Source organism: Orussus abietinus, unplaced genomic scaffold (assembly GCF_000612105.2).
Source record: "Orussus abietinus isolate OABI.00-Male unplaced genomic scaffold, Oabi_2.0 scaffold738, whole genome shotgun sequence".
Classification (NCBI taxonomy): Eukaryota; Metazoa; Arthropoda; class Insecta; order Hymenoptera; family Orussidae; genus Orussus; species Orussus abietinus.
The window spans coordinates 1-13331 of NW_019394893.1; the positions used below are offsets into that span (position 1 = coordinate 1).

The 13331-nt window shown below is 49.2% G+C and overlaps 1 protein-coding gene across 1 annotated transcript; it reads right to left on the reverse strand.

Moving 5' to 3' along the window:
• Window positions 1–2755: 2755 nt before the first annotated feature.
• LOC105702530 (kxDL motif-containing protein CG10681) lies at window positions 2756–10339 on the reverse strand (the record flags this gene model as incomplete). Its single annotated transcript, XM_012430168.1, is given in 2 exon segments — window positions 2756–3026; window positions 10182–10339. Coding segments are annotated over 2 exon segments (357 nt in total). The 3' UTR covers window positions 2756–2815.
• Between the last annotated feature and the right edge of the window lie 2992 nt (window positions 10340–13331).

Here is a 13331-nt window from a genome sequence, read left to right on the forward strand (position 1 = left end):
AATTCTGCGAGGTCACCGGGAGGACGCCCACCCGGAAAGCGGTACATGGACCAATTGAGAGTCTCCCAACCGGGTGGAGCGCTCCGACCGAGGAACTTCTTCGGTAAGGGCCAGCGGTCTGGTGATCCCAGCGCCCCAATTTGGAGAGGATCGACCTGGTGAGGCCCGGAGGCGCCAAGAGATACGGGTTGCAGGCCTCGCGCGGTGGACAGGCCACAGCCACTGCCGAGGAAGCCGTGGCATTAGTTTTGATGGGTCGTCCTCCACCACCAAGGTCGGTCCCACGGGGAGGCCCGCCGGCGGATTCCTCATCGGCCTCGCGAATTCCCCTACCACTTTCCGGGGACCCGGTGACAACCCCCACGACCTCCAAGGTACCGAACGTCCCCTCTCCTGACTCGCCGGGTACGTCGAGGGGGAGAAATATGTCCGGATTTTCGGGTTGCGTAGGAATTCGAAAAGGGAGTCTGACCCGAGTGAGTGCCGCGAGTGGATGTGTGAAGAAGAGGACCGAGGGAGAGGTGCCGGTCGATTGCTCCAGTGAGACATTAGGGTTACGTTCACGTCCGTTCCAGGGAACTCCAGGGTGAGTATGGAGTTCCACATGCTACCGTTCCGTTCCGTTTACGACATCAGAGTCCCGGGGATCCCAATTTCGCGTCTATTCGTCGAGGCTCATGGCATTACGGATACCTGCGCGTCCTAGGGAGATCTGAGGACGATCACCGAAGGACCTCTTTTCCGGCCGCGATGTACGATCGCGTAAAGAGATGTACTAGAGTATCTGGCATTATCTGAGAATATACCACTTTTTTTCCATTTTTCGCTAAAGTGTAGCTTTCGTCACCTACTCCCTTAGGTCAGTTACGACCCCGACCCTAACTCTCCACAACTTGCCTCCTGAGAGACACGGGACATGCCGTCCGAGTCCTCTCTCGCCGCCCTTCTCTCCGTTTCGTGATAAAATTTAGGTGATAGGTTTGCCATTACGAGTTACGATTCTGCTTAGACCGGTTTGTTGGTTCCGGGGACCCAAAAATCAACTGGCGCCCATTGAATAGTCGGAGAACGGGGAGGGAGGCGAGAGCGTGGATCGACGAAGGTGCGCGAGATTTTTCAGATGGAGGAAAAATCGCGTTACATTCTCAAGAGCGCGAGTTCAGTTCAGTTCGTTCCCAGTTCCAGCTCACTTCAGACGAGTCCATTTTGCAAATACGCCAAGTGTCTATCAGTCTCTTCTATTGGTGAATTATATCGAATCCAGGTACGCCTACATTTTATTTCCCTAGCTAAGCTTGTGTAATACTTGTAATTTAATTAACCTCACACAATTTTTTTTTTCCTTTAATAACACTAATATCTTTCTTTTTAAACCATTATCTATCATATCGTTATTGTTTTATTCTATCCGTAATAAACGCTTTATTAAGGAATTCAAACCACTTATTATTTTCTTTTTTCCACATTAGTAGTCCAATTTCTCATAACCCGTTTGGCCCATATCGAATTGGTTCACTCGAAATCCAAATCGTCAGTCGTTCATACAGTTCGATTGGCAAATTTCTCAACTTGTCAAATCCTAAACCAAAATCCCAAGTAAATTTAGTGCAAATAGATTAGACGAACTGGTCCCAGGACCATCTGACGGTATCCCGAACCTTTACTTCCCTTTCTTTCCCATATCCCTGTAATCTCTTCAACCTTTTCCGCCTTTTTACCATCAAGAAGGACGGGGCGTAACACTAGTCTACTTATTAACCCTTCATCTTCGATCAAACCCGAATTCTAATCATCATCGCGATATCCATGCCTTACTCCGGTTAACCGGATAGATTAGGAACCCCCTAACTTCCTCCAAACAGCTGAGCTCGAATCTCAGCATCGCGAGACAGAACCATGCATAGACCGCCATTAAAACAGTAAGGAATTCCCGCATCAGCACTCCGGCGTCCAGTAACCTACTGCCGCTTAAGCGCGCTATCACGACATCCGAACCGCCGCGACGCGGAAGTATATTAACCCAGAGGAAATTAGGTCAAAGCACTTCGGGTGCCCTCCCAGCTGATTGTAATTTAGACCTTACGGATGAATAAATGCAAATCTTAATACACTAGTCACATAGCCATTCGTTCGCACCCCTTTTTATTCCTCACTCCCCTAGATCCCACCAGAGGAATTGATCTAGCCGCTCGGATCAATCTCCTCACAAACTTAAAATAATCGTTACACGCAAGATTTGGGTAATCACAATTTGAATTACCTCGGCCCCGTAACAGAAATAAAATGAAAACTGAAAATCGAATAATTTTTAGTTGATGATTAAAAAGTTGCCTTTTTAAAATGATTTTCCGCCGAAAAAAGAAAATTGCGGCTCACCTAGACACGCTGTAAATATCCCCCAAATTTCAACATTTCTTCAGTTTCCGGATTGGGGAACCTCCCTTGTAAGTGCCTAAATATTATCGCCATTTAATTTTCTCGGACAACACTTTCTGTGAAGCGGAACTCATTACGGTGTGACTTCATTGAGGCATGGCATTATTGGCCAACGGAGTTGCGTCATTATAATATGTTACAGCAATATAACATATAATATAACAATAAGATACATACAATATAACAATAAGAAGGGTGATAAAGAAGATGGAGGGAACATAACTTTTATATTATAATAAATTTATTTATTTTAGTAAATTACTTACAATTACAAAATAAACTAGTGATTAATATTAAGATTACAATACCAGACGTGAAGTTAGAGTATAAGAATGATCTATTTTTTTTAAACAATTGTACAGCGTCACATTCCACAAAACTACTCTTTATTACTAAATGAATATGGATAATGCTGATTTAATTTATTTTTAATCACACGAATTTTTTTGAAAATGTAATCCAAATCCTTCTTCATTTCTGTTAGGAGTACAGTGTGTTTTTTAAATTCAGAGCTTGCGGTTTTTAGTCTGCTCACGGATAATTGGTTACAGTTAGTCAGCATTTCATTTGTTTTCTCGAACCTCTGTAACCTAAAGAAAAATCATTATTAGCGACAAGAACTACTCAACGTCATACGTTACTTATTATCATGAACATTCACTTTGAATAGTATTCATATAGTTACGGGAAACATTAACTCATTGCAGACTACTGGCGCCGCTGTAAAGATGTACTTATTAAATCCAAAACATAATTTTGACCACATAAGCGTTTTGACAACTTTGTAAGAAAGTTCATATTGAAAGAGATATCAGGAAAGACGTTTTTGACTTTACATCTATTTTGCATAAACAATTTGATGACAATGCAGTAAAAGCTGTTCGCGTATGCTATCACATTCTTGTCTTCAGAACTTATCATATACTTAACACGTTGAATGCCACGCGGTTTTATAACGACTTCTCGGTGAGGCTACGCGCGCTGCGGACGGTTCAGTGTCAGTCACCGATGACTGACGCGGCCTGAACGGAAAGTTCAGTGTCAGTCACCAGTGACTGACGTGGCACTCAACGTGTTAACCCTTCGTACTCGAGAGGTCACTCTCACAAGGCTAACAAGGGAACATTCTCAAGTGTCCGCCTCCGATCTCATTGAGTTTCATATCATCATATGTGCTGACATCTTTACCAATTGGTCTTCCGACAGTAAGATGATGGAGTTCTTGATTGTGCGTGTTACCAGTTTTGCCGTGGCTTTGCATAGCGGTGTAGCTTCCAGCCATTTGGAAAATTTGTCCTGCATGGTTAGTATGCAGGTATTGTTGTTACTTAATCTCGGTAGTGGGCCCACCAGGTCTACGCTTACGGTGTGCCATGGGTCGTTCGTTATGTGTGCTAACTTTTGGCCTGGTTTTCTCTGCTGGGAAGCTTTGTACCGTTGGCACAGTTTGCATTCTCTGACGTATGATGCAGCGTCTTGCAGAATTCCGGGCCAGTAGTATAGCTGTGATATGCGGGTTAGGGTCTTGGCGATTCCCAGGTGTCCGGCTGTTGGGTCGTCGTGTGCCTCATGTAAGATTCTTTGCTGATCTTCTGTGGTTGTTTCCAATTTTCGTTTATGCTGGCGTCGTTATAATCGAGTCTGTGCAGTATATGTCGGTAAAGTTGATCGTTTCTTATTTCGTAGTCTGAATGTCTGGTCGGGTCTTCATTTACTCTGCGCCATTGGTTGTTACACCATGTGCAATTCGTGAGTATTGAAGTCACTTCGGTGTTTTGTCTGGATAGTGCATCTGCTATTATGTTTTCGGCTCCTTTTCGGTATTGGGTAGTTCACCTCCTTGAGGAGGTGCAACATTGCTGAACAATGTTGTGTTGTCACGGTTCTTATAGAGAATACGTTTATGCAAAGTTTCGTCGAAATCCCTCCACTGCTCCTACAAAAAATATTTAAAAAACCGATTTTTCGCTAAACTTTGGGGGGTTGTTTCACCCCTTAATTGTGGACTATTGCAGATATAAAAAAAACACGTATGTCTTAGATTTTTGTGTTCTTCAACATATATGAAACTCAATGAGATCGGAGGCGGACATTTGAGAATGTTCCCTTGTCAGTCAGCGAAAAAGAATGTCTCGCAGCAGTATGGGGAATACGAAAGTTAAGAGGCTATCTCGAAGGATATCACTTCACGGTAATAACAGACCACCAAGCACTATTGTGGCTCAATAAAATCGATAACCCATCCGGAAGACTAGCACGATGGACCCTAGAACTCCAACAGTACGACTTTACGATAAAATACCGAAAAGGAGCCGAAAACATAATAGCAGATGCGCTATCCAGACAAAACACCGAAGTGACTTCAATACTCACGAATTGCACATGGTGTAACAACCAATGGCGCAGAGTAAATGAAGACCCGACCAGACATTCAGACTACGAAATAAGAAACGATCAACTTTACCGACATATACTGCACAGACTCGATTATAACGACGCCAGCATAAACGAAAATTGGAAACAACCACAGAAGATCAGCAAAGAATCTTACATGAGGCACACGACGACCCAACAGCCGGACACCTGGGAATCGCCAAGACCCTAACCCGCATATCACAGCTATACTACTGGCCCGGAATTCTGCAAGACGCTGCATCATACGTCAGAGAATGCAAACTGTGCCAACGGTACAAAGCTTCCCAGCAGAGAAAACCAGGCCAAAAGTTAGCACACATAACGAACGACCCATGGCACACCGTAAGCGTAGACCTGGTGGGCCCACTACCGAGATTAAGTAACAACAATACCTGCATACTAACCATGCAGGACAAATTTTCCAAATGGCTGGAAGCTACACCGCTATGCAAAGCCACGGCAAAACTGGTAACACGAACAATCAAGAACTCCATCATCTTACTGTCGGAAGACCAATTGGTAAAGATGTCAGCACAGATTGGTACTAGCAAATCTGACGAGAAACGCGGAAAAAGAAAAACCTGGTGGACGGAACGCAAATCGAAGAAGGATGCGCGTCCCGAAGCAAATGAACCTGCCGATACTCCAGCTCCAGAGTCTAGCACCAAGCCAGAGACGAAGAGTGCTCCTGAGGTCACGGTGAGTAAACCCACCGCCCAGAAGTTTAAGCCCAAGGCACTTTCCACTTCAGGAATAATCTCTAAGGAATGATCCGATGTGGGAGGAGTACGGGGCCGACGATTTCGATGGGCTCACGGCCTTCAGAGGAGCGGATACCTTCTGTGTCTCTTGCGAGGGATTCGTGCCCCTCGTGGAGAAAGCTTATGCGTTTCTTATATCCGCAGATAAAGCCTTCGGAAAGCACGTCAGTGCTTCAATGTTCACGTGGTATTGTCTGCAATACCTATACGCTAGATTCGCAGCTATCCGTGAGCATGGAGGCGACGCTGATGTTGCGGACACCCGGTTCTTATCTTATATGAGATCGGGCGTCTTTCCAATACCATCTACACTGGACGCATACCTTTGACAGCCCACAATCCATGGTTTCCCAATCATCGTCACTTTTTAGGAAATTCGACGAAGCGGCTCGCTCATCATGAGAGGCATGACGACAAGGCGCCATTCCCCTTCCACGCGGCAGTGAGACAGTCCGCGGCCCGGTCTTGTGTCCTAGCGTATGCTCCCCCCCACCCCCGGCTTGACGTCATCGCAACGTTCCCTGAGAGTCCGGCCACTCCAGGTGACTGGCATCCATGTACAATCGCCCTCAGGGTAAAAGATGGTCTCGCATTCGTGCACCTACCCCTCGGCGTGACGTTCCCCAGGTGTTCGGCTGCGCAAGGCGATTTCGTGTCTGACGAGAGAAAACAGGAACCGCATATACCGGAGATTGTCTCGTACTCCCCGTCTAGACCCCCGGCGTTACGTCATCACGACGTTCCCTGGGTGACTAGCGGTGCGGGGCGGCCCAGTCCAAGACAGCTCGTGGTCGAGTAGTCTGAGTGCTACCTCCCTATTTGGGGGGTCCGGATTCGAGTCCCGGCTGGGTGGGGGGGTTCACCCCCCACTCTTGCGGATTGATGCAGCACTCAGGCCCCTCTACACGATCCCCCAACTCCCCGATTTTTCCGGACATGCGCAACGAAACCTCGGGGGGGGGGGGGGGAGGCGCAGCATGGGAGGTTTGCTGCCTTGCTCCCATGCACCGGGACCTCGAAAGAATAGGTCCAGATGCCTAACGGCAATCTTCGAAGGAGTGACGGAGTTCCGGCAGCCACCACGAGAGGTCATGGAGCCGTTCTGGAGAGAGGTCTTCACAGGGCCCACGGCGGGGTCCCCCCTGAATCTTCCTCAGGGAGAGCGACGCCCGGAACTCTGGGGGCCAGTCACCCTCGCCGAGATTACGGCGGCCCAGCCTTGTGTGTCCGTGGCGTCAGGCCCTGATGGGATGACGTCGCGGATGTACAGAGCTGTGCCGGGAGAGATCATTGTAAGGATCCTCAACCTAGTACTCGTCGGAGGGAGGCTGCCCCACCACCTGGCCATCTCTGGAACGATCTTCATACCCAAGAAGGACGGAGCCGCTCTGCTGGGGGATTTCCGCCCGATCTCCATCCCATTCATACTCGCCAGGGTCCTTCACAAGATCCTGTCGATGAGGATGGCTGGGGGTCTGGAGCTGGACCCACGACAGAGGGGCTTCCGGCAACACGTGAATGGCTGCAGGGACAACGTCCTCCTCCTGGATACGCTACGACGGGACCGTTACAAGTCCTACATCTTGCCATCTTGTCGCCAAGGCATTCGACTCTGTCTCTCGCGACACCCTCGGGGGGTTATGGGGGCAGCAGGAGTCCCTGCCCCCCTACGAGACTACATCACCAGGTCCTACAACGAAGATCAGACGACCATCTGCGGGGAGAGGTGGGGATCAACACCCATCCACCCGACCAGGAGTTAAACAGGGAGATCCCCTATCACCAACTCCTCTTCAACCTGGTGATGGATAGTCTCCTCCGTTCTCTTCCAGAGGAGGTGGGGGCTACCATCGGAACGCACACCACCAATGTAGCCGCCTTTGTCGATGACCTGGCTATAATGGTAAACACCTGTGTAGGCCATCCACACTTACTGGACTGGACACACGAACATCTGACAAAGTGTGGACTCCGGACCAATCCAACTAAGTCCTGGACAGTAAGCCTGCACGGTGACAGACACCGCAAGAAGACGGTAGTCGATGCGGCAGGTATATTCAGCATTGGTGGTGGTGCAATCCCCCCACTAAAGAGACAGAGGAGTGGAAGTACCTTGGAGTAATCTTCACATCGGAAGGAGCCAGGAGCAGAAGACCAGTGGAAACACTGGGACCACTCTTGGCTTGACTAACGAAGGCTGTCTTCAAGTCCCAACAGAGGATATACGGGCTTAGAGTGGCTCTCCTCCCCAGGACGTACTACCATCTCGCCCTGGGGGGAGCCACCATAGAGGACCTTCGAAAAGCCGACCGAATTGTCCGCGCCGCCATCAGGAAGTGGTTGGCCCTGCCCAATGACACCCCGGTGGGGTACTACCACGCGGCAGAGTAGGACGGCGGTCTGGGCATCCCCGCCCTCCGATGGGCTGCCCCGACCACGAGGTTGGCTAGACTCCACGGATACCTACCATAGCGAATGTCGGGCGTTGCTCCAGACGACAACTACCTGACGGCGGAGGTCTTGCGACGTACGAGAAGACTGGCGGACAATGGGCAGCTCCAGATCACCTCCAACAACTTCAACACGATGTGGGCGGAGCGGCTACATTCATCGGTCGACGGAGCGGCCCTCAAAGAGTTAGCCTCCATCCCGCAACAATATAGATGGATCGGCGACGGAACACGCCTCCTTCATGGGCGAGATTACATCCACGCAGTGAAGACACGGGTAGGTGCCCTTCCCATCCTGGCACGCACCACCCGTGGACGGAGGCGGGAGCGACTGTGTCGTGGGGGATGTCTCCATCCGGAGACGATCAACCATGTCGTCCAACATTGTCACAGGACACACGGTGTCAGGATAACCAGGCGCAATGCCGTCGCCAAGTACATTGCAAGAAACCTCCGACGTCAGGGATACACGGTCCATGAGGAGCCCCATCACCGGACCCCCTCCGGATTCAGGAAGCCGGACCTCGTCGCGGACCTGGGGACACAAGCGGTGGTCATCGACGCCCAGGTGGTCAGCGAACAAGCCCCCCTTGACACCGCCAACGGGATCAAGGGGCGGTACCACGCTGACACCCCTGGGCTCAATGACGAAATCCGACGTCTCACCGGAGCTGAGACGGTGGACCACCTCCCGGTCACACTGAGCTAGAGGGGAATTTGGAGTAGGAGTCAGCCGAGGACCTGCGCCAACGAGCAATCATCGGTGTTAGGGACCTGGCTGTTATCCCCATCAGGGTCCTCATGGGGACGTACGCCGCCTTCAGGACCTTTACCAGGACTACAACCGTCGCAAGACCCCTCGCATCAGAAAGAGCGGGAATTGGTTAGGCAGGAGGGGTGGTTCGACTCCCTCTGGGTGCTACCTACCCCCTAGATACAAAGCGTCAGCCCTCCTCCCGGGTCTCCGTATACAATTGTAACGTAGCTCTCTTAGGTTAAGCGAAGCATGAGTGTACGGACAATAAAGGAGTCCGAAGGCGGACGAATTTTTTTGCAACATTCACCTGCACCTATACTGGAAGAACGTGGCGGCATGGCGGCGTTTCCCCTTAGTTAAAGTGTCACGGAAGCACATTGCACAAAATGTTACCGTGAAGCAAACCCACACAAATCTGATATAGTTAGAGACGAAGCTACAATGTGATGGGTGGCCCCGTCACGGATTCGAACAGCGCACCACGATGTCAGTAGCACCACCAAGCCCCAGAGCCGCCGTGCCGGCGCGCCCGGTCGACGCTGGAGAGCGCCGAAGACTGGGTGGAAAAGAGGCCCGCGAAGAAACTTCCGCCTCGACCTCGTGCCGAAGTAGAAGATGCGTAATCAAGAGTCCTCGAGAGTTCGACACCTTCGCCATTCTTGCGCTACGTGCATGCCCACCCGTGTACTCAGCATACCCCGTCCACCATGAACCGCCGGCCCCCCGCCTCCGGAACCGGCCTGCCAAGGAAGCTCGCCGCCACGAGGCTCCGCCGTCTCAACCGCGAAGCGCCCGCGCATACCAGCAGGTAGCCCATTTAGGTTAAGTAATTAGGTTAAGAATCTCAGTTTAATAAAGTAAAGACTAACCATAAAACCCTACTCAACTCTTCTCTCTCTCGTCTCTCCTCCCTCCCCATCTCCCTCTCTCCCCCTGTCTCTTCCCCTCTCTCCATCCCTCTGGGGTTCTATTTAGGTTACGACAAAATAATACAAACATTTTAGAAATGTTTCATGTAATACATCTTAGAAATGTTTCACGTTTATATTCATTCAATTCTCTGCGGGTCTTGGTCCAGTACAGACAAAAATTTGTCTTTAGCCTTGAAAATGTCAGTTGAAGTATGTGCAGGACCTACTTCCGGAACAATATGTTTTCAGTTTTAGTTAAATAAAATCGAAAAATATAAAAAAATGCAGGATTTTTCTGAAATGACTTGTTCTTTCCAGAAACCAGTTATTTTGATCCATCCGGAATAATTATGTACATATAAGCCGTCGGTAGCTCTAGCGTTAAAGGCATATTATACTTGACTATATTATAAGAATATGTAAATAATTGTGATCAAAAAATAAATCATACATCTGTTTCTGCGCACGAATCATTGACTCCACATCTTGCTGATCAACAATACCAGCAAGTCCTTGAACGAAAACTTCCGGAGCTGTATAATTCTGGAAACACTCGAAACTTCCTCCATCTGATTCGGGGGTGCCTTGAACTGCCATTACCAAAAAATTCTGTAACAAAAGTTGAAATGTATATTAGGAAATACGCTTACTGGAGAAGGAAATGTTATTTTATATAATACAATATTGCAAGACAGTGCAAGATGCTCTTATATCCTGTATTTATAAGAACACCCTACATTTTTCGAGATTTATAGTCCTATGTTAATGTTTTAGTAAAAACAATTGTATCTATGTGAAAGCGTTTGCGGAAAGTTAATAAAATACAATTCATCAAAACCATCCATCGAACAGCAATTCCTTGAAAACATAATTCATCGAGTACAATTCTTCGGAAAAATAATTGACCGGAAACAATTTGTTACGTGGCGGCCGAGGGGATGCGAGGCCGAGGGGAAAATTCGGGTTTTGCCTAATAAGGTCTTACCTCGAACGTCCACGTAATGATCAGATATTATTGTGAGGAGATGGTCCGAGCGGCTAGACCAAATCCTCTGGTGGGATTTATAGGAATGTAGAGCTAAGGAGGCCCCAATAAATGGAGGTTATCCGTAATTGATGAGGATGTATATTTTCGTCTTTCAGTCAGATGGGGTTTATACAAATCGGGAGGGTCCTCGATGGTGCTCGCATTTAACTCGTACGATTTGATTTCGTTCCGCGTTGCGGAGTTTCGGATGACGCAATAAGGCGGTCAGTGGCAGTAGGTCACTGGACGCCTAATCTGCTAACATGGCACTTCTTGCACTCTGAATTTGTGAGGTTCGCGTGACTCTAGCGCGAAATAAGATATCGAAATGTTTCGAGATATAACAGACTTAATCTATCCGGTTAACCGGAGCTAGGCATGGAATTCGGGTAGTTTTAGTTGCGATGAAAGATGAGGTTAGGATTAAAGATGAAGGTGACCCGAGCTTGCGGAAGGGCCTGTACCTGTCTTAGATCAGCGGCCAAATTCGGTGACGTCCTCCTTAGATCGACCAACCGGATGACTGCGCGTGAACGCGTTCCGCCCGTGACGTGCCCTAGAGTTGGAGGTCTCCTCGGAGCCTCCCGTCCAACGGATGTACTAGTGCCGCCGTCCCTTCCTGGATTGATGCTCCTGGATCGCCGGAGTACCGAGCAGCACAACTGTAGCTCGAAGTGCAGGTGATCCTCCGAGTTCGATGATTTCCGTCTCAGACTCGCTAGGAACTGAGAGTCGAGAATCAAAGACTCCAAGCTTCGAGGTCGATGACGATGATGATTTTCGTGGGGCTCGGTATGAGTCTCACCTTTCTTCTGACTGACTACGACTGCGATTGCTATTTTAACTGGTCGATTGTTGGTTTTTATCGGCGAATTTGGGACGGCGCTCCAATTGGTGGGGGTTCCATGGTTTAGACGAGGGCGGCGGTTGCAGGGGTGGAGGACATGTTGCAGCGTCACCACGATGCATTCGGGCCCGGTTGATCGCGACTTGGTCTACTTGGGTCGGTGGCGCGATCTTAGTCAGGTCGAGTGGGACCTCATTTCGCAAACGTATGACAAAATCGCGTGCTAATTTATGGAATTCCATGGCTACCTTCCGATTTACCGGGTCGCGATTATTTCGTAAGTAGTGTCTACGTAACAAATTCATCGAAAAAAATTATAAAAAAAATAATTCATCGAAAAATTATTTGTCGAACAGAAAATTGATCGAAAATAAAATTCATCCAAAAAGAGCTCATCAAAAAGAAAATTCATCAAAAGGGCAACTCGACAAAAAATAAAATTTATTGAGAAGATAATTCCGGCGGTTAGTTTTGATCGAGTCCTTGGAGGTTACCCTCGGGTCAGTGTGTGATTGTTTTCGGAGAGGTGTGGGTGCCGGAAAGATGAGCGAACTCTGAAACAAGATCCCGGATAAGCAATCCGCGAAGAAGACGAAGCAGATTTTACGTCCTGTTTTATGAAACAGTAACAGGGTGGAAATAATTAGGAAATATTGTGGAAATATGGGAAAAAGGGAGTTAAGATTCGGGATACAGTCAATGATCCAATGTGTTCACGCACAGTCATCCGGCTGGGTAGATCAAAGGAGACTGTCACCGAATGCGGCCGCTGATCAAGCCAGGTAGAGGATCCTTCGCGAGCTCGACTCATCCTCATTTTCATTCTAGTCTATTTATTAACCCTTCATCTTCGATCAAAACTGAATTCTAATCATTATCGCGATTTCCATGCCTTGCTCCAGTTAACCGGATAGGTTAAGAACCCATTAACTTCCTCCAAACAGCTGAACCCGAAATCTCAGTATCACGAGACTGAATAACGCATAGACCGCCATTGAAACAGTAAGGAATTCCCGCATCAGCACTCTGGCGTCCACTAACCTACTGCTGCTTAAGCGCGCTATCACGACACCCGAACCGCCGCGACGCGGAAGTATATTAACCCAGAGGAAATTAGGTCAAGGCACCTCAGGTGCCCTCCCAGCTGATTGTAATTCAGACCTCACAGACGAATAAATGCAAACTATCTTAATACACTAGCCACATTGCCATTCGTTAGCACCCCTTTTTTTATCCACACTCCCCTAGATCCTACCAGAGGAATTGATGACGTGCCCTAGGGTTGGAGGTCCCCTAGATGCCTCCCGTCCGACGGAAGTCGCAGTGCCGCCGTCTGGTCCTGACTCGGTGCTTGGATCGCTGTGTTGCACGCCTGCACCGCCAGCCCTCGCGGAAAGTTTCCCAAAATACATAAAAATTCCTTTCCCTCCAGGCCCGACGACCTCAAGTGCTCCGAAGGCGCCGTGGGCTGCACCCCGACCCAACGGGTACAGCCGCGGCGCTCATTCGGGAGCACTAAGGAGCCGTCGCCGGGCCGACCCTCGCTCCCTCTCCCTCGCTCCCATGCCCGAGTCCTATCCGGCCGCTCTCGCCCTCAAGGCCCACCCGGCTCTCGCCGGCGGGTTGAGCGCCCCGGGGCCATCGACCGGCGCACGTGTCCCCGTGACCCATGCGCCGGCGCGCCAGGCCCGCTCGCCTAGCGCTCACCCCGTGCAATGGGGTAGGCA